The sequence below is a fragment of the Glandiceps talaboti genome, chromosome 11, assembly GCF_964340395.1.
Source record: "Glandiceps talaboti chromosome 11, keGlaTala1.1, whole genome shotgun sequence".
Classification (NCBI taxonomy): domain Eukaryota; kingdom Metazoa; phylum Hemichordata; class Enteropneusta; family Spengelidae; genus Glandiceps; species Glandiceps talaboti.
The window spans coordinates 719,106-741,371 of NC_135559.1; the positions used below are offsets into that span (position 1 = coordinate 719,106).

Here is a 22,266-nt window from a genome sequence, read left to right on the forward strand (position 1 = left end):
CTATCAGAACTACACAACTATCAAATAGCACATACAAGGAATAGACCCATTTCCTTATCTATGGTGAAAGTCTATGGGGTTGAGGTTTTGATAGTCGCTAGTTAGTGGTTGTTTCCAATCTAACTGATCTCACGAGTCATTTTTCGTAGGTATGATGGGATTGAATAATCTTATACCCATATAGGAATGGTACAAATGTTAGCATAGCCCCCTTTTTAAAGAACTAGCTAGAGGATCCATTATTTTAGGCCCTAAACTGACTAAAGAGCTTAGGAGATTTTGTTGTCAAGTTGTTGGAACGATATAATAGTTGATTGATTACATACCACGATCTGCTTACGCTGACCCCCAGACCATCAGTCTATAAATGATCATTGACGTATGAAATATGGACTCTTCAAGTTCACCCCAATCATTCGATCTAATATATACATGATAATGTGGCTATCTGATACTACATGAGCAAAGCTTACTTAGCCTTTTCCTTTTTGACGAGTAAGTTGTGACTCGATTCTCTTTTAAATTTGTTTTGCACATTGTCAGAATCGACTCTCGTACTCCGTATGCAAGCTTGATTAGCTAAGGCCGTATGTAGGCCAGTGTTGCCCATGGGCACCGACATGCCAGCGTGTTGACGGCGCTGTTATTGAGATACGTCGCTAGCTAGTCGTACCTCCGAGGGCTAGCTAACAGTGAACAGGCTAGACATGCCGATCTGAGAATGAAACTCTGGACTAAGCCTACATTTCCAGATGGCAAATAAACAAATTCACAGTACCAAAATTAATTTAGACCTTGTCTTATCTGTGATGAACACAGCCTTCCTACCAACGTCCAAAACATTGACAGGAATCATGTAAATCCATACTGCGAATCATGTGCCGCAAGTAAACACAACGATGCCGTGAAAGGCACATGGGATAAATTAAGCCTGAACTTCCCATGCCCTTGTGGTTGGAGGGGAAACAAAGAATTATAGATAATATATACAAATAGTCCGAATATAAGGTACGCCTGACATTGTGTTCGCTACTGGTGGTAGTACAAGCGTAGTGACTGCCGTAGGGACAGTGCAGTGCTCTGATGATACCTGATGATGCACTTCACCCTTTGACCCTATTCTCATGTTAATTAATAACTCGACAAGTGCATAGACAGTGGAGGGGAAACTGTCTTATGTAACACGAGAGGAACCCCCCTCCCACCACCACCACCACCACCACCACCACCACCACCACCACCACCACCACCACCACCACCACCACCACCACCACCACCAAGAACACTCCAGCAAAGACAAGTAAAAGACTGGCATCATTCCATTTGGAGATTTTTTTAGTTTCCTAAATCTTCAATTGTTTTCAGTTAATTTGCAAATTCACTAACTTTATAGTTTATGCTCAGACCACTATTAGATTAGAATAAAAAGAATCTTTTTAGTGGTCAGAGGTATGGAAAATATCCTTCACTTTTTACAAGTAGTCCCCTAAGGCGTTAGACCACCTGATATCACGTTTATCGAACGTCCCCTTGATACTAAAGAACTAGCTATTTTCTAGTGTCCCTCATAGTTCCACGTGTGACTCTCAACTGAAAAAATAAGCTATTCGTTTTATGATACCTGTGTGAAGGAAGGTTCTGCGCCCCCCCCCCCATGGCCCCAGGGTACCTATGACATGTAATGATGTATTACCTATTACACTAGTTACAGAACATGTCATAAATGTGTAAATACTTCGAGAAACTGACCGGTCCCTTACTAAACATATGGCGGCCCAAAATGTACAACTGTTTTCAATGTCTACGCCACACGATCGGGTGTGGATATAAAAGTACCCGTATGTATTTGGTACGCATGCACGCGCCGCCATAGGGGCGTGTAATATTTCATAGATTGTTGTTTTCCTGGTCTACAGACTAAATATAACAACCTTTTGACTATATATTACTATATGTAAGGAAAAAACAGTTATAAATTTCGCTTGTATCTCGTTTGACGCGAAAAATAAACCAACGTGTTGGTAAATTCAACTCTGAAATCAAAGATATTCAATATAGAAAGTCAATCAATAGAAGGAATAAAGTAAAGGAATTATTCATCCATTCATTCACTACTCTCAACATAATTAAGGTACAGTGTTGACCCAAAGTGTCATAGTTTTATTAATTGATAATTAACATTTAAATTATTGAGGCCCTTGACAAGTAATCATGACATTGAAATTTATAGCACTTGTGTTACATTTAATTACAAAACGTCAATCATACATAGTTATAAAACCAAGTGGAAATCTGGGTTGAAATATAGCTGTTTATAAAATTCTTCACACTGTAATAATAAATCAAATTCTATAATATGAAATTGTAGTAATTGGTGCATAGTTTATCAAAACAAGTGTCACACAGTATTAAAAACGTGAATTTTGCGACTGTATACTCCCTCATGTTGTCGCAATATATCTTGTTCCTGAACAATAATAACGTTCTTCACACTGTAATTAGGCCTAAAAAAATGTGTGGTTCCGATTACGCTCAATTCTAGAATACTGTAGGTGGGGTAGGTAGATTTGTTGTTTTGTATATTTTTTCATGTGTGTGTCTAGTTCAGGTCGTTATGTTCTCTTTTGTTTTCCATATGGCCTCTGTGTTATTGGTGTCTTCCCATCAGATGTACAGCCATAACAGATTGGAAGAACAATTTTATAATGTCTTTTCAAGTTAATGTCAGTTTCTGCATCCACTTTTTCTCGCGCAACTTTGCAGTTTTCACGATTTTATTAATTTTTCTTTCGAATACATAAAAGCAAGTTTAGGGTTGGCTGTGAAAAACTAGGTGGGGTCAGGTAACCGGAAACATATAATTTTTTAGGCCTTTTAAATCATATTCTATAATTTGACATTGCAATATTCGGTGCATTTGATACTGTTCATCAGAACAAGTGTCACACGGAGTTAAAACATTTGAATTTTGCGACTAAGTACCACCCCCACTTGTATTGTAGCAATAAATCTTATTCTTGAATGGTTTTTGGTGCATAACATTTTTATCACAAGAACAAATGGCACACGGATAAATGTAAATGGTGCACGTGCTATCATTGACATTGTGTTGTTGAATAGGTGTAACTCACTTTGTAAGTAATAGATTCTGAAACTAGACGTGGTTTAATAGTGAAGCACGTGGGATAGTTCATATACCCACAACTCAATGCGTATATATATATTTATTTATTTATTAAGCCGTGTACACAAGAACTGACATTGGCAAGGACATATACCAAAAAACACTGATGTTTACAATGTCTTGAAAATATTAAGTATATTACTGAGATATCTAGCTGTGACACCTGCTAGAGTACCATCTACAAATGAGAATGATTATCAAATTTAAGTAACTGCGACTGTAATGTCCAAGTATTCATCTCTTATCTTCTCAATTTTTTCATTTTTACACAGTAATGCAAAGTGAAATTCATCTCCAATACTCGAACTACACAAGGTGCATAATCTCTGTTTCCTTTCAATGTACTTGTAACGGCCATTTTCAATTGGCAATATATGGTTTGAAATCCTTAATTTTGTAACAGCTATTCTATCAAAAGTGTTTCTAACAACAAATAAATATTTTTCACGTTGAAAAGTTAACTTAATTTTTGAATAAACATGAAATTTGTTGTTATATCAAACTACAGTTTGCCATGTTCAGTGGTACTCACAGCTGAGTCAGTTCTTTACTCTGAGCAAGGCAATGCTGGGAAAGATTGTGCCTTTTTTGCAGGGTTCTTACAATAAGTTTAAACCTTGCCACAAGTGAGGGTAATACTAATAGGTTCGTTGTTGCCTTGAAAGATGCAAAGTCGCGTGATGACGCCATCTTATTCGAGGAAAGTGGCCTGGACACATCGACATGTGCCACCAGCTAGGCAGCTGGGTAGCGATACGGTATCTGTTATGGATAAGATAACGGATGGTAACGTTCTTATGCTCTAAATATGACAGTCTAAATTACTCTCGCCATATGTATACTATTCATACAAAACAGCAAATGTTTGCTTACATTGGAGACTTGTTTTCTGGAACATTTTAACGCTGACGACGACTCTCAATACACGCGTGCGTGTTATTAGCTCATTGAAATTATGACGGTGAGGGCAAAGTGATGGCAATCGAGGTATAGGTTATTCGGTCCCAGATGGCCTTAGGAGAGTAACACATCGACTAGACTCCATTGATCAAGCCGGCAGATGGTAAGACTATTGATATTGCATTATATAAAGTACACATTTGTGGTGGAAATATATATGGACCATCCTGTAGGGATAGTCTCATATTTACCTAATTGTTGGTAAATTGTTCCAAAGAAAATGATCACTCATTGTTTTGTTTGGTTTTTAAGTGAGTTGAGAAATGTGATCACTGTAGGAAAACAATGCAGAAAGTATTGGGCTGATAGGCAAATCTAGTCATAAAATGTTAGTTTCGGACAAATGATGAGTTAACGTTACCGTAGTTAACCCTGCCCTGAATTGAAATTTAACCACTGCCATGGCGCTGTTCTCAAATCGACTCACGTATTTCTTGAAAAGTAGAATGGTCATAAATGGTCACAAAACTAACAATACATTGGCCTAAATATAATGGGAACACAAAGTATAGCAATAAATGAGTTTACATCTTTTTAAAAATGTCCTGCTATCTTGTGACAATACAAGTGCTTGTAATTGCTGAAATGGACAAGTCCATAAATTCTAGCATATTGCTGAAAAGTTACAAATAACAGTGTATAACACTATAAGTGATATACAAATACAAAATATCATAGAAGATTAAGAGTGTTGACCACGTGTGTTTGACTTGGTATCCACGCCTGCTGCTCATATGGAGTGGAAGTTTTGCATCAAGTCTTCAATTTTGTCGAGTTTCTCGTTGATTTTTGCGAAGTGTTTATCGATAGTAGTGTCCTTTTCATTCTTTCTCATATCATTCTCTGCAAAAATGGTAAAAACAGATACACTAGGTAACCTTATGACAATAGCTTTGATATCACATTCAACCATTACGAGAACATGGCGGCAAATGAATATCACATGGACAGATACTCTGACACAAAGCCATCACTGTAACAACAAATGCACACCAACAGGTACACTTGCCGGTACAACCCTACACATACATACATACATACATACATACATACATACATACATACATACATGCATACATGCATACATACATACATACACACATACACACACATACATACATACATACACACATACATACATACATACATACATACATACATACATACATACATACATACATACATACATACATACGCATGCACGCACGCACGCACACCTACTTACCTCCCTGCCTACCTACCTACCTACCTACCTACCTACCTACCTACAAACATACATACATACACACATACATACACACATACATACATACATACATACATACATACATACATACATACGCATGCACGCACGCACGCACACCTACCTACCTCCCTACCTACCTACCTACCTACCTACCTACCTACCTACCTACATACATACACATGTACATACATACATACATACATACATACATACATACATACATACATACATACATAAATGTGACTAGCTGAACTGAAAATTGTAAAGTTCTGAAGTCAGTCTTAATACCAATCCAAAAAGATGCTATATTAGCGACGTGTTATCATAAACCATACAGTTCTACCCACATATTTCGAAGAGACTGAGCTCCTCATTATCGGTGGGTCTCCTGTTCTGTCAAAGAACTGTATGATTTACGATATTATTTATAGACATAACCTCGGTGTAAAGTTATATATATACTCAGTATATGTAAAATGTCTGTCACAGTGCTGGAGTAAACAGTGCTCCATACAAATGTATGTAGAGCGGTGTAAATAATAGTAGTGTGTATATTTATATTACCATTTGTCCATAGACCCATATCAATTGCCTTGTCCCTTAGCCTTCTCATAAGATAGTCCAGCATATCAAAGTGGTTCTTCTGTTTGTCATTTACTGCCCTTGATTTGTAGAATGCATCGTTAATGATAGCAATGAAGATGTTCATAGTAATAGTTAAAGTAAATATTGCGTAAACAATAAGAAAAAGGGTTGAAAATTGGCAGGAAACGTCTAACCTCTTGTTTATAGTTGGGAAACCACCAACAGTTATGGTGAAGAGTAGCGATGCAATTTTTGAGACGTTTTTGAAACTATCACTGTATGTATGAAACACTAGATAGGCAGCATGAGAGAAGACACAAATGATAATAGTATAAGAGATGGCGAAACTTAACAGCCCTCCTTTTGCTTTTCTCAGGGTCAATGACAGTAGCATCATTCTGCGGTTGAAACGCAGAAGTTTCAGAAAGCGAAGAATTGCTAAGAATACATCGACAGCCAAGATGTGATTTAAAGCGTTGTGCATCTTCGCTATTTGCTGCAGATTTCCTTCTCCACCTGCAATGTGGACAAGACGTTCAATGACTTTAGTGTTGTAGGGTTTGTTATTGACTCGAGGATAACCATTCAAAACGTTAATGTTATATAGTCAATTTATTATTATACTGTAAACTGATTCTTTCGGATGACAACACCCCCCCCCCTAGAGTAAAATCCAAATATTTGGCAAAATGGAATGAGACACTGACCACTGACATTTTGTCTAATTCCTCTCTGTTTGATCTTGAAAATCATTCATAAATGTACGTATACGAAAGCTAATTCCTCTAAGAGAATCTTGCCTTGGTTAAATATGGAACAAAATTTGTCTTTGTGAATTTTCTTCTGACTGTTGGAAGAACAAGTTTCATTTATTATCTGAGTGAAATCTGGGTAAAATCTGAGTGAAATTTGGAAAACTTACTCTTAATGATGTCTGTCATGATTTGGCTTGTGGTGAATTCAAAGACAACCATGAACGTCAGTGATGCAAAGGTAGTTGCAACCAGGATCAGATCAAAAATATTCCATGTCAACTTAAAGAATGAAAGTCGCTGTTTACTCAGCATTCGGACCAGAGATACAAACAGACCGATGCCTAATGCAAACCGCAGAACCCAGCAAATAAATACAGTTATAGCATAGTTATCGTAAGACATGTTTTCACCAAACACACTGTGGAGAAGACGAAAAGAGGTTTGAAGGCTCATGCACTCTGCTCCACCAGGCTCCAAGAACTCAACCATATATGTGACACTTGCAAACAGTTTACTATCGGGGTTATACAAGTCAAACTCTACCAATGCGACGCTCGTAAATCGGTCTATCCATATTTCCTCTCTTAGCGACTGCGTCAGCTTTCTAAGTTCAGATATCTCTCTTGGAAAAGTTGCAACATAGCCATTAGTGTCATAATATCCATACCGTCCCCAAGCAGGGATGCCAATTACGGTTGTGGAATTCTGGTGTTTCCAAGGGCTGGCTGTGTTTGAATGATTTGTGTCAGGCTTAGCTGATTGCCAGCGAACATCGAAATCCAAGGTCTCAAGGTGGCCAATAAGTTCACATTCGAATTGCTCTGTCTGTACAAGGCGCACACAAGGCCCTAAACCGAAATGTAAGAAATATAACTTTTGTTAAGCTTTTTAAAATTACCAACGAAAAACACGGACTGATTTTGTGGGTGTTTTATTTATCGGGGGGGGGGGGGGCTGTGGTTAAGTAATGGTTATAACAATGTTATAATGTCTAGCTGTAATGTCGTCGTCAAGGCGAAGTATTTTGATGTGCGGATATAATCGCAATACACATTGGTAAACGCGATTACTATTTTTTCACTGCAATATATATAAGGCATGGAGGCGGTGAGTGACTAAGAACTACCTTAGGTTGATAGTTAGTTGTTCTATATTCTAATCTTAGATAGCTGCTAAAGTGACTGATTCAACCCAGGCCTCTTATGTATATTCGAAATAAAGCCAAGTTTGAAGAGATATTGGAAGAGAAATGATTTTGTATACATTTATATACACTGGTTTCTTCCAGATCTCAACGAGTCTTATCATTTCCTAGGTCAATCTTACATTAAACGTGATATCTATCGCAGCTGTTACATTTGTACATATGATGTACGTGAAACGAAGGCTGTCACTGTGTATATATCTACCCCTAACAGCACAACAAACATACTAATCTTTCGTATTCTGTATAGTATTGGTATGTAAGCTCCTTTACCTTTCCTATGTCGTTGTTGTCTAAGGCGAGGTGAACCAATATGAAAATATCTTCCGTCAGTCGAAGAAGTTGTTAAGTACTTTTCAGTTTTGTACACATTTGGAACAAACACTGTTTCCAGCCAATCCCAGAACTGGTCAGGTGTGCGTATCTAAGACAAAATTTGTGAACGGTTGGTTAGGGTAAAACATGGTTGCAGCATATAACACATACGGAGACATACACTCTCATCAACGAACAGAGGAATCACTGGCGGATGTTGTCCAATGCGCGCACAGAGTTCGTTCATCAGCGCTTCCATCAGATCCACCCCTCCTTCCACACACACACACACACACACACACACACACACACACACACACACAAACAATATTAAACTTGCTTTAAAACTCACTTTATTGAATTTTGAATGTGGTTTGATGAAGGTATCTTCCAAGTGAGTGTTGGAGTAATATGTCATCGGGTCTCTAACGTATCTGCATAGAATTATTGACAGCCCCACAAACAGCACGTAAACAACAATTCCATAAAATACAGACATCATTTGTTTCTCTCGGGCTCTCCTTATTTTTATTGACTTTAATTCATCTGATGTAAGTGGTTTATATGGAGAATCTTCTTCCGTATCTATCAAACCAATGGAAAGCAATTGTCAGAGGTTACTATTATATTAACGTAATAGAAGTGTTCACAGTCAAAAACATTATAAGATAAGATCAACGCGTCGTAAATCAGGTATGCCATTTTGACTTTTACTGTTCACATTTTGTAACACCTCACATTGTTTCTCCATAGAATCATCACCATTTTGGATAAAATATAAATGTCATTCGAGTTGACATAAAACTATGATATTCGGTGCAATAGCAAACAGTTTTATTTCAGTGAGTTATCATTTTATACCACTGATGGTGACATGGTCTTTCTCTTTAAAATATTTAAGTAGAGTAAGACATGAAAGAGAAACTTACTTAGGGGTACTTTATCAAAGTTTTCGTAGTCGTCATCTTTAGCGATTGTCTCGTTCCGTATCAGCTCCTGCGTATTTTCTGGATTTCTTGTCATCAATGCGAACAAATAGGCCAGAAGGAGAACCTAAAAATGTTGAAATAATCAAATCAAATGAACTTAAACATTCTGTACATATGATAAAACGCATAACAGTATGTGTAATATCAGTTTACTTTTTAAGTTCGGATAAATGATATATTAGAAAACTATTCTCGTTTTATATTGAATATTGTTCCTATCGCAAAATGTACTTTTAATGTGGACGTGTATGCTGATAGGGTTACCAAGTAACGTGATAAGACTGGATCGGTTAGTATTAGATTTACATTTATCTCCTTTGCCTGTGTGATTCATGGTTGAACACCCTAAAATGTCAAACAATGCTTCCTCCTACCTTGATGGGCTCGATGAGAAACACTGATTCACAAAAAGAAGTGAGGCATGAAAACAACCAGTCAGATGATTTCTCTGGCCCCCATTGCATGCTGTACATGATGACGAAAAACCCGGATGTCAACGTCACCAGAAATATGATGCTATAAGCAATGTACAGACACCAATATGGCAGCATCAGACCATTTTTCTTCTCGAACCTTGTCATATCGGAGGATTCGTCGTCTTTGGAATATCTTGAGGAACTCTTCCGCAACTTCAACTTCAACAGATTAAAGAACTTATGGAAAATAGTCGACCTATTACCGGTCCTTCTTGTATTCCGAAAGATGTAGACGGTCAGCGCATTCACTGGGAAAACAACGAGTGTTGAGATGGTACCTATGTAGATTTGTTGGAGCGAGAACTTGATTGGCCCAAAGTGTATCCAGGTAAAATTCATCTTCTCTGCTTCGGAGTCGGTTTTGTAGAACATGGCATTGGAAATCAAGTACGCAAACAACATTGAAAGGCAACAAGACAGTCTCTGGACACGTGTAAAACTGCTTCTTTTTGGTCGTAAGAACATAGAAACCCACAGGTGGTCTTCAGTTAACCCCTGCCTTTTAAGGGCATCAAACCGGTTTTTGAAGTCCAACGTGCCATTCTTTGCAGCGACTGTCAAGATACGATCAATCTTACCGTCACCCTTATCAACAGCAAGCCACTGGTTACACAGGAAGTAAAAGCTGAAATAAGAAAAAAGGCGATGTAAATCGCGCATGTCACCAATGCTATTGCATGATACGGAGCAGGGAGTATTGTAACAGCCACAGAAACGTCAGAAAGGTACCTCAATCTTCTTCGTCGACAACCTTTAGTATGCATATGTAGTTCCCGAGGTTGATTTTTTATAAGAGTAACCGATAATGCACCATGTGCATAATGCAGTATAAAAGATTTTCCAAAAGGTCCGACTAGTTTTATATATATACAATATTTGTACGTACGTACGTACGTATGTACGTACGTATGTATGTATGTATGTATGTATGTATGTATGTATGTGTGTATGTATGTATGTATGTATGTATGTGTTGTGCACAATAACCTGTATTACTGCCCAGTTTACATTCAAGTTACATACATCGACTGTTGCTTATAAATATGTATGTAAACTTACCACTCCCCATTTTGCCTATCTGTGACGACAATACGATTTAAGAACCATGATGCATCATCACCAAGACCTGAAGAGTCATGCCAGATGTACAGATACTGTAGTTCTCCGAGTTTCTTTGGTACAGTCAGTAGGAAGTGATTGATACTTCCACTTGTGAACAGCTACAACATAAGTTGATGAATGTTTAATTAGCATTGCCTAGCCTTTGAGTCATGCATGGAAAGATTGAATTTCGAGATTTGAAAACAATTAAAAACAAACAGTGCCATAAATACAAATAGACTCTGCCCTTGTGTCATCTTTACAAAAGTTAAAGTTGGTCATTTATGCTCCTACTTGAAAAATACACAAAATACCTAATGTATGTACCAAACTGGAATGGATTATGCGTACAAATGTCGACAGAAGATATAATTAATTGATTTCTTTAATGAATTACTTTGTATGAATTGGATTTAGAAAATTGTTGAAATATGTGGAAAATACCTTTCCAAAAACATCTTTAAGAAGTCTGATACCAGAATCCGCTTTTTCTCCGGAAAGTTTGAAGTATATATTTGACCGGGTTCCGGAAGCCAGTGTGAAACCTGTATAGACAGTCACGTGATATTGGACGTGATCACCTGATCGATTTCCTACCAATGCTGTCGTATTCCACTACAAAGAAGATTGGAATAACAAATTATATTGCTACGTTTTATTGTTTAGTTGGGCTATGATCCTACCAGCACAAAAATAGAATACAAGCAAAATGTAACTCATACAGGTATCTTGTTTGCTCTGAGCCATCAAGGTTATCACATGTATGCGCACTGACAAGGTAAGCCTTGTCTGTGATAAAGGTTAACAATTCATGCTTCCACTTAATTTCGTATTGCCTGAAGTTATGCCTGAGGTTAAAGGCAGATGGAATATTAATGTCTCATCAGCATTCGATGTAACAGTTCTGGAACGAATGGAGTAACAACATCAAAGCAAGGGTGTTTAGATTCTTGCAACTTCATCAGTGTAGTTCGAAACAAATTTGTATGCTATAATTTCTTGTAAATCTCACAATTTCAAAGATTCACTCATGTTCAGTGATTGCCCATTTGGAACAGATTTGGGCCACTTATCGTAGTGTGCACCTCAGAAATGCGTTGTTAAATTCTGTAATTACCACTTCCAAAGGATTTCATATTGAACAGTATTGAATTGAACGATTTATATTTATTGTGTCCGAGCTTTGATATTACAATCAACTGAATACACTAGTATGTCGTGACCTTCAGTGACTGGTAGTTCCAATCACTAAACCTGCATTGTGATGATGGTCTACACAAATTGATTATTGGTAGATAGTCGTAAGAGGTACGTTCGTCACTGTCAGTTTACTGCTTGCGTGAATAATTTTCTTTTTCAATAGTTGTAAATCCTGACTGATCAACCTCGAAAAAGGTGTTGGTTTGAACTTACATTCAGACGGTCGTTCCTATCCTTTCTGCGGCAGAACACCAGAAGAACAATATACCAGACAATGATAATACAAATTGTAACGAACACCACTGGATTTTCATGAAGACGTGCAAAATTTGCAAACGCCACATCCCAGTCAATTGTATTGATAGGTACGTAGAAGGATTCGACCCCAAAGTTTGTCAGGTGATTGCAATGACATATTGTTTCCTCCGGAGTTGACAGAGGATCCACCTAAAACATTAAATCATTCATATATATTTTAGCTAGATGAAATAATCAGCACAGAGGTGTGCTGAAAATAACATGTTCCTCACGAATCAATAACCAAGCCAATCTAATCAAGCAGTGTATCCTAAAACAGCAATATTCCACGGTCATGAGGGATCTAAGTGCGAACTGGAACATCTCCAGACCACCAGGTACACCGAGGGACTGTGTTCAATTGAAAACTATTTCTGTCAGCAAAACGGTACTCTGAGGAACGCTTGGACCAACTCCCTGCATCCATTAGGTTACAGGTGTGATGTAGGAATACACATCTACCTAATCTCAAATTTTGGTTTGACTCCTTTAATCACCTTTAGTCCTTCGTATATTATTATTTGCTTTTGTAGTGCTGGATGTGATTGCTTTTGTAGGAAAAAGCAAAGCGATCATATCCAGAACTACAAAATAACAAGGCCCCCCCCCACAATATACACAAGAAATTAAAATAAGTAAAGGAATCGAACAATATCCCCCTCCCCGTTGTAAGCAGATTGACACTATCGTAGCTTTTGAAGTCACCATGAGATCCCTTACGATCGTTTAAGTGGATAAAGGCATCAGCTTTGAAAACAACACTTACCTTGCATCCATCTGGTGTCCACCGTTCTTGATGCTCATTCCAGTACTTACACGTTGCTGTATGGATCTTCAATGTGAATGGTTGGCGTGGTCTGTTAATAATGGAGTGTTCTGGTTTGTCTATTTGATAAAACGTTGGGAATTAGTGTGCTTTCTTTCATAAATATCATGGTAATAACAAGACGTATTCCGGTACTTAAGACATTATACATAACTATATGGTAGGAAAAATCAAACGTATACAAGGTATACAATTACATAGAAACCTCCAACTCCATTAAAACAGAGTATAGGGACGTTAGCGTTTTCTATGCATTGTACCCACTATCTAAGAACAAATCGCAATAAAAGGGAAACAAATTTAGAGAATGTCATCATTGCTACTGCTCTTTTCTCGTAACAGCATGTAAAGTTCAATTATCGCTTCAATTTCTATACGCAGGCAACATAGAGAGCAATGAGTGTTGGGCGATTTTCAGAATGGAACCAAAACTTACCGAGTCCATTGAATTCTGATATCTGCAGATAATATGTGCCAGGATACTGCGTTGGTATGAATACTTCATATGTCTTTGTGTTTGGTGCGATTTGTTCATAGTTCTCGTCTTGTCTAATTATCCTAGCAGGTGTGTTTATATTTGATATCGTATTCGAGTTTTCCCCTTCTGATGTCAATATTTTCTCTTCGTTTATTACCGTGTCCCCTGGTACTATCATCCTAAAATCAAAGCGATCAATTTCTGGCACCTCGCCATACTTTGTGTCGATCATGAAGGTAGAAGTTGAGTATTCTGAGGTCGAGATATACATTCGAACTGCGGAGGCATGAGATGTGACGTTAAACATGGCGATGACTGATGTAATTTCGTCAGAGGTAGACACGGCAGGAACTTCAGTAGAGGACGTATGTGTACTTGTCTTGGGAAATTTGGGATAGTCAATTGTAAAAATGAAATCTTCCGATATGTTCTGCTGTGCAATAATGTTGAGGTTGTCGTCGTAGATCTCCACAGAGATCACCCTTTCTCGAACATTTGATGTTTTATCCCATGTAAATGGGTTCCTCTTGTAGTCAACTACCTACAGAAATGTGATAATAAATCGAAATTCAATTGGAAAACTTTCAACTGAATAGTACATTATGCATGAAAAGAACAACAACATATATAACATTCTAATTTGGCAATGTGCTCCATCTATAGAAGTCATGGCTAAGTTACCGTGCTGACATCAATATTATTAATGACAAAGAATATCCTAGTTTTATCATACCTTTAAATCAACAGTGTCATAGTTATCATCTCCAAACATTGTTTCTGGTGATGGTAGAGAGAAGCGTCCAGATTGAAGCTGTATTGTTTTGTAAGCCATGCCTTCCATAGTAGTCCTTTCTAACAGCATGGATATACCTTCAGTTGAAATATTAACAGGTTGTTCTCCTGGTAACATTCGACGAAGTACACCTGATGACAAGTTTGTCAGAGACCTGACGATAGTATTGGTTAAATCACGAGCCTAGAAAAGTAGAAGCAATGCAGTAAATCATGTGCATGAATGTGAAAGGAAGAAAAATCAGCAGGAGTAATAAAGGCCTCTCCAAACCCCATCCGTTCAACACTATTGTTGTCGGCTAAGGAAGTCAGGTTTTTATTCACTCTTATCTACACATATTAACGCAGAACTACTTATATGTACATACAAAACGGTTTCACAACATTCCGTGATATTTACTAACCCCTCTATAAAAGAAATTAGCAACTGTAGAAGTGGTGATTTCCATGCTGGAAATCTAATAATCTCGTGATCAGTTCCTTACAATCTGATTAAAATCAGATTTTAATCAGATTGAGTTCCTTAGTGCTTATGTTTAGACTCGTGTTCGATTCTAATTTTTGTTGAATAAATGTGACTTATGGTCATCCACCCATCCATTCATTCATCCATGAGAGATGAATACTTGGTCAAATGTATGTAAGAATTAAAGGAAAGTAAGCCATACACACTCACAGTTATGTGACTGCTGCCAGCATTATTGTCATCATTCGCTGACTGGGATTCATGTATGGCTTCCAAAACATTGGCAGACGAATGTACCAAATATATCGATGAGGATATACATACCACAAGACTTGTATTATCATGGCATAGAAAACTTCTAAGCTTACAGTTCCCTTTTACGATATATGCTCAGATTGTGAAAGCTGTGTTGTCGTTGTCTTTTCACTTGAAAACTTTTATTCAAATCTGGCAATTCCTACAAATATTTCTGCTGTCGTTCTTATTTCAGAAGTAACGGGAAGTGTCGACAATATCTACTATTGATAGCTCGTAGGGTTTCATTTTCACTTACCCGTTGACGCCTCTAGGACCTTTACTTGGTGTACATTCCGATCCTCTGTAATTGAAGCAATGGCACAAGAGGCCTTGGATATGGTTGCAACTGCGGCATCCTGATATTAAACGCCGAAATAATAGCACAGCATTACAATTTACATATGCAAGGTACCACTACCCTGAGAGCGAAATGCCGCCACCCCCTCCCACTACCCCCGTCATTCAAACTCTCATATGAGCAAGCAGTATGGGCATGATGGAAAACATCTTTTACAGGCTTAGGCGATTAGTTCCAGTACAAAGAACTTGAAAAATAAAGATGAATCGTACAATGTTACCTGTGCCCCAAATTAAGAAAGTAAACTAGAAATTTTGATATTACTTACCTGTGCATTCTTGGTCAGTTGCGATGGTACTCTCGTAACCATCTCAATTGCCGATGATATCTGATATACCGATTCTTCATGAGTCAGCAGACTTGCAGACGATTCTATCACTTTACACATTTCTGTTCTTAACTGAAATGTATAAACCAGATATAAACTAAATGCCTTTTTCAAGGCCATTTCAAATTAGACTTTTATATGTGTATATTATGGTGAAGAACATTTTGACGATTTGTTTAAAAAGGGAAGCACTTTCTTTGGATGCATTCTCTTTTTCGTTCTGTAGTAGATGTAATTTCGTTTACATAAAATTCAAGCAGCCTTAATAAATCAAGGCTATACGACATATTCGCATTATATCATCATTATATCCACGATGACATATCAAATTGGGAAATGTCACTAATCATACCAATCGTCATTTCAATATGCAAGCCACGCCCATCTTTTAATAAGCAGGCCACACACTACGATATATCCATCAAGGCAAGGTAGATGAAATTCTGAGCAACCGTTCCCCTAATTAATTGCAAGGAATGATGATGATGATGATGATGATGATGATGATGATGATGATGATGATGATGATGATGATGATGATGACGATGATGATGATGACGACGACGACGACGGTGGTGGTGATGATGATGATGATGATGATGATGATGATGATGATGATGATAATAATGGTGATGATGACGACGACGACGACGACACAGGCAGAGGGAGAGAGACAGGCAGACAGACAAATACAGAGAGACGAACACAGGATTGACAGAGGGACAGACATATGTGATCTAGATACAACAAATCAAAATACACTTTATTACCATCTCTTTCTGCGAACCCACCGAATTGCCTTCTTCATTGCTTTCCTGCACAAAAGAAAACAAATGGAACAATTACTAATCGCGTAATATATATATATATTCTCATAATTATGACAGGTTCCATCGTCATCAAGTTTGAGAAGATGTCCGCATACACCTTAATCATTGTTAATGCTATACAATTCTACATTGGATACCATCGTTTAGATTAAACTAAGAATTACTACATCACATCAGATATATGTTTGAGTCACAACTGAAAGACTTCTGTGGCTTATACCATTCGTATCTATGTCCGTGATATTATAGGTATTTGCAGTCAGTGGCCCATGTTTGTATTTGGCAATGTATGATCTCGTATAAAACCTGTATGGTACAATGATTCAAAATATTGACGTAGGTAAACATACCATGTTAATAGTTAAAGACACAGCCTTTACTACTGCCAAGGCTTTGTAATTAACGTAAGAGTCGTTTACGATATCGGGCGCTCTAATTATGTCCAGAGCTAACTCAAGTGATCCTTCTTCCGGCTGGTCCTGCAACATCTAAAATAGAATTACATGTTAAATTATAACAGGAATGTCAAGTAATGGCAATACGGCTACAATGAAAGTGGTATATCATTCTTTTTTGAGTATGTTTTGCTACAGACGTATTTTCCTTTTTTTGGTTTTGCTGATGTTATGATAACATCGAATGTTGTCGAAACTCTTTATTTTACTGTCAAGGAAATATTTAACCTCTAATATAGTTCAGCGTTTTAATACTGCATTCCGTTCAACATTCCTCTATCAGTACTAATGCTCCGCTACGCAAATTGTGGCTTATACCAGCATGTCAATGATACCAGACTGTATTTGCAAACAATTTTAACCAATACCTGAACAGCAATTTTAGTTGTATTGAATTCCTTATATTCATTTACGATTTCTACCAGCAACTCCCAAATATGGTCAGTTTCTGAAGGGCCACTAGGTAATCTCAAGGAATCCATCACTGGGTCCGTAGACTGAAAGAAATCTCTTCCGTAAGTGACTTTGTTACTTGTTAAGTGTATGCGAAAGTACAATCTGTCATCTATAGCAGGTCCTCCAACTTCCCTTCCATTCATGTTCCAACCATGACAGCTGACCGTGAACTCGGTCCGTAGAGCATAACCTGCAAAAGTGAAATGTAAATCAATTACATAGTTAAGAATGTCCTTACCCTTTAGCCACCTTTAAAAGGAATGTTGATAACATGCCAGTCAACGTAACATTTGTACCGGTTAGGGATGCAGTTAAGTACATTTATTTTGACAACATGCCAGTCAACTTAACATTTGTGTCAATGTAGGGATGCAGTTAAAAGTACATTATAATCAGGACACTTGTAATGTTGCCATGATAATGCTTTTAAATTTGGTTTGCAGTTTTTAAGACGGATACTTGATATATTTCTATTTAGTCTTTGAAGACAAGTTTCAAAATGACCATGTGGATGACATATGCGTATTGATGTGGATTTTTAACTTTTAAGACAACTCTACTTTGTTTGTATACATAAAAAAATAATGTGAAACAGCATCGACTAAACCCGTGTTTGTAATTTAATAAATTACGAAAAGCTAAAAAGCGTGTAAAAAGTTTATTATTGGGAATAAAATAACTAACATGTAAACAATTTTTAATTTTTTGTAATTTATTGAGTTACAAACAAGGATTTCTATTGTTTTACATTATTTTTTTAAGTATAGAAACATAATTTTAAAAATCCAAAATCAATACCCATGCGTCATCCATATATGGTCACTTTAAGCTTTAATCAGTGGTGCCTTTTGAGAGACAGCGCGTACCTGCTATTGGATTGACGTTACAAGTCCCGCCATAAGGCGCTACTGCTGTCGTAAAAGAATACACAGAACTCCCATTTCCCGATCCCTCGGTTGTTATTGATCCAACCAATTTGTAGTTGCTTCCCTTATCAAGGGCACTCTCTTTGATAATCAAAGATGATTGGTCCACGCCTATAAATACAAAATTCACCATTGACCTTAAATACAATTAAGTCAATCTTACTGATGACTGTATGTGCATTGCGTTGATTATTCTTTTATAGCAAAGGTGCAACCGGAGATCGTTGACATTTTTCACATAAAAAGACGAGGCAAGGTACATTTAGTGCAAGGGTTGATGTTTCTTTGAAGTGCCATCTCTGTTTACTCCACATTTAACGTAACGTCTTGAATAATTTCAGTAGTCACTAAGCAAGGTTTCTTGTATAAAAGGTCTTTCCCGTATAAATGGAAATGATAGTATGAGTAGATGCGAGCAATTATTGACTATTTACTCCTACATTGAACTATTGATCTAGCTACTTACGTTGTCTTTATGGGCTTGGCAATAAATTGTGGTTGTGATTTTTTTCCCATTCAAGGTCGTTTATAAAAAACTAAATTCTTATACTTAGGCCTCAGATGCTCCACCCCGTCTAACTAAATTTGCCAAAATTTAAAAATTGCTTCAAACAACACATGCAATTTCAAATCAGTATTTAATGTTATGAATATCAAGCCAGCATGTAGTAAGTAAAACATATCCTTTGGCTGACACTTTATTATAGTGCTATGCATTTACTATACCAAAAATTCTTCCTTTTCTCAATTTGACATTTTGAGATGTATATTGGTATTTAGGGGTACAAAACATCCATCCATTATTAAAAAGAAAAATTGTAGGATGAGAACTAAAATGGCTCAAACCCCCTCCCCACCCCAAAGTAAAATAATTTAGTTTTTTATCCTACATTGAACTATTGATCTCGTCCCTAAGTAAAATATAATTTTTGACATTAAGCAAAGTTTACCATTAACAGTGAATTCCTTGAAACCATCAATCACTTGGAATCGGTCGTTTGATGTGTGTTCTTGTAGGCTCCAATCATATACAACATTGTTTCCAACAGCATTTTCAATTGAATGAAGTAATTGAAACGACATGCTATACGAAGAACTGGTGATACTCCCACAATTCAAAATACACCTTATGGCAAACAGAGAGATAGTTGCATGTTTATTATTGCCAGTATATACTGACTACACAAGAAATATAACCTTTTGTTGTTACGAACAACTGAAGTATTTGGCAAATGTTTCAACAATCATGACTAGTGTTGGGAGAAAAAATAAAATTTACCTGTGAAAAACAGTTGTCTGACAGAGCTATTCCAACAAGTTGGCACTGAACAAAAATAATGGCCCAAAGTTATCTCTATTGTTACACTGATTAGATGAAACCCATGCATGAACTTGGGACAAAATCGTATTCCATGCTTCTTAATCTACAGAAACCATGAAAATGCTTCTAGCCAGACGTTTCACACCGTCTTCGCTGGGCTAACCCAATTCATGTCACCTGTGTACAGTCATGTGACGACAGTATAGTTTCAAAACTTATTATCTTTTTCTGTTGGTTCATTTCTGTCCATACGGGTTGGGGGTTTATATGCAAGAGCTTTAGCATGTCTGTATATCTTATTCTGTCAGAACTTGTCGAGTCCCCTTATTTTGATATCTTAAAGTGAGTGGTTAAATTTGGGGAGTTGAGGTGAATTGGTAGGAATAATTAGGCCAGATAAAAAGGATGTTGGTTCCCTTTACCCGACCCCACCTAGTTTTTCACGCCGACCCTAAACTTTTTTTTTTACGTATTCGAGAAAAATAATAATAAAGTCGTGAAGTCTCGTAAGAAATAGTGGGTGCGGAAACCGACATCAACTTAAAAAGACAATATAAAACTATTCTTCCAATCTGTAATGGCTGTACATCTGATAGAAATAAATAAACAACACAGAGACCATATGGAAAACAATGGAAAACCTAGACACTGAACTAGACACTGACACATGAAAAAAATATATATAATAAAATAAAAAATCTACCTACCCCATCTATTATAAAATTGAATGTAATCGGAACCACACAATTTTTTACGCCTTATAATAAGATAAATTGCATATATAACAACTTCAATATACCTTATTTCTGTAGATATGGCTTGGTCGATGACTACTTGTTCATTTGCGTTGCATACATATGATAACAATAAAAGAAATTCATGTTAGCCTTCCGTGTCGGTGGAAACCATGAGAGTTGTGGTTTAAAACATAACTAAATGGATCCATGTGAGTCCATGACCATGTGCATGTTGTCAGATTTTGCCGCTATGCATGTTGTCAGATTTTGCCGCTATGCATGTTGTCAGATTTTGCCGCTATGCAGGTTGTCAGATTTTGCCGCTATGCAGGTTGTCAGATTTTGCCGCCATGCAGGTTGTCAGATTTTGCCGCCATACACTAAATACGTTTAGGCGACCTTTTGTCTGGTTGATTTTATGATGACGTTCGAATGGCCATGGAAAAGATTCAAATTTTAGTTCCAAGAACTTTGACTTTGTACAGAAATGAGGTTCCGATCTATTAATGATATATATTCACCAATGTCAGCTATTGGGAAATTCTCTGCGAAGTTATTGACTATCCAAATAATACAATTAACCCGACAGAGTACAATTATCAATCACCATTTAATCGAACTCCTGTAGTGTAGTATTTGTTCTTAAGGCAAAGGAGGTAGACTGGCAACTTTGGCTTACATGAAGGCATCGTCCTCAGGGTATATAATATTATTAATATCCGTCATACAAGATAGTCATTTATACTAATAATGCTTTCTGATCTAGATACTAGATAATGTCTTCTCAGACGAGAGAACAATTTTAGCAGTTGAAGAGAGTTATTTGCTTGGAAGGAGGAGCTGGTTTGATTATAGATGGTCAATCTTCGAATCCTTCTGTAGAAAACAACCGACTGTTACCTTAGTAATAGAATGTTTGTGGACACGGATATAGTCTAGTCCCAATTTCAGAAAAGGTGATTGCTGTACGCATTTTTCTGAGGACGATGCCTTCAATCGTTTTAGGATAATTTTATTCTGCAGAATAAAAGAAATGTCTTCTAAGTGTAATTGTGAGAGTTTACTCCTTAAAATTTGCATATAAAAGCTTGCATATAAAAATTTGGATATAAAAATTTGACTTTTTGTAAAAACATTAGTTAGAAAGAAACAGATTTAATGATATTTCCTATTTTTAACCAATTAAGATAATTTTTTGGTGCACATTATCATTAGAAACTTCAATACGACAACTACGTGACTATGCTGACTTATGTTAAATGGCGATGAAATATTTCTATATTGGGTATTTTAGGGGTGCTAATCAATCACAAATCCCTCCAAAAAAATGTTGTGGTGATTGAACACCAAAACACATGCAAAGCTGTCTGAGACCGATTTCAGAAAATTGTTGCTAAAATGTCGTAGTTAACATTTCAAGAGAGAAGTTCTAGACGTTTCATAACGGTCGTTACTGAAAAATGTATTTTAGTCTTAAATTTTGAACCTTATATCCAAATTTTGAGGGATAAAGTCTCAATGTTGCATGGAAGATAGTTGTTTAATTCATCCCATGAGATTACCCTAACGCAGATGCCCTCCAAGGGATTGCTAACAGGGGGAAGAGTTCCTAGGAATGTTTTCTGAAATTGGAACTGATTAGAGAAAATATGTTTTACCAGTTACAGCAAGCCATTGTAGCTTG

The 22,266-nt window shown here is 37.0% G+C and overlaps 1 protein-coding gene across 1 annotated transcript; it reads right to left on the reverse strand.

Annotated features, from left to right (window-relative positions):
* Nucleotides 1-4,874: 4,874 nt before the first annotated feature.
* On the reverse strand, nucleotides 4,875-19,607 carry LOC144442623 (location of vulva defective 1-like). Its single transcript, XM_078132002.1, has 19 exons — nucleotides 19,475-19,607; nucleotides 18,465-18,635; nucleotides 17,511-17,788; nucleotides 17,038-17,175; nucleotides 16,628-16,672; nucleotides 15,798-15,929; nucleotides 14,350-14,592; nucleotides 13,575-14,157; nucleotides 13,079-13,197; nucleotides 11,260-11,430; nucleotides 10,774-10,934; nucleotides 10,293-10,339; nucleotides 9,770-9,873; nucleotides 9,179-9,302; nucleotides 8,602-8,834; nucleotides 8,208-8,358; nucleotides 6,898-7,578; nucleotides 5,955-6,491; nucleotides 4,875-4,987 (listed from the first exon to the last, which is right to left on the reverse strand). The coding sequence occupies exons 1-19, from the start codon at nucleotides 19,605-19,607 to the stop codon at nucleotides 4,875-4,877; spliced, it is 4,164 nt and encodes a 1,387-aa protein (XP_077988128.1).
* Nucleotides 19,608-22,266: the final 2,659 nt, after the last annotated feature.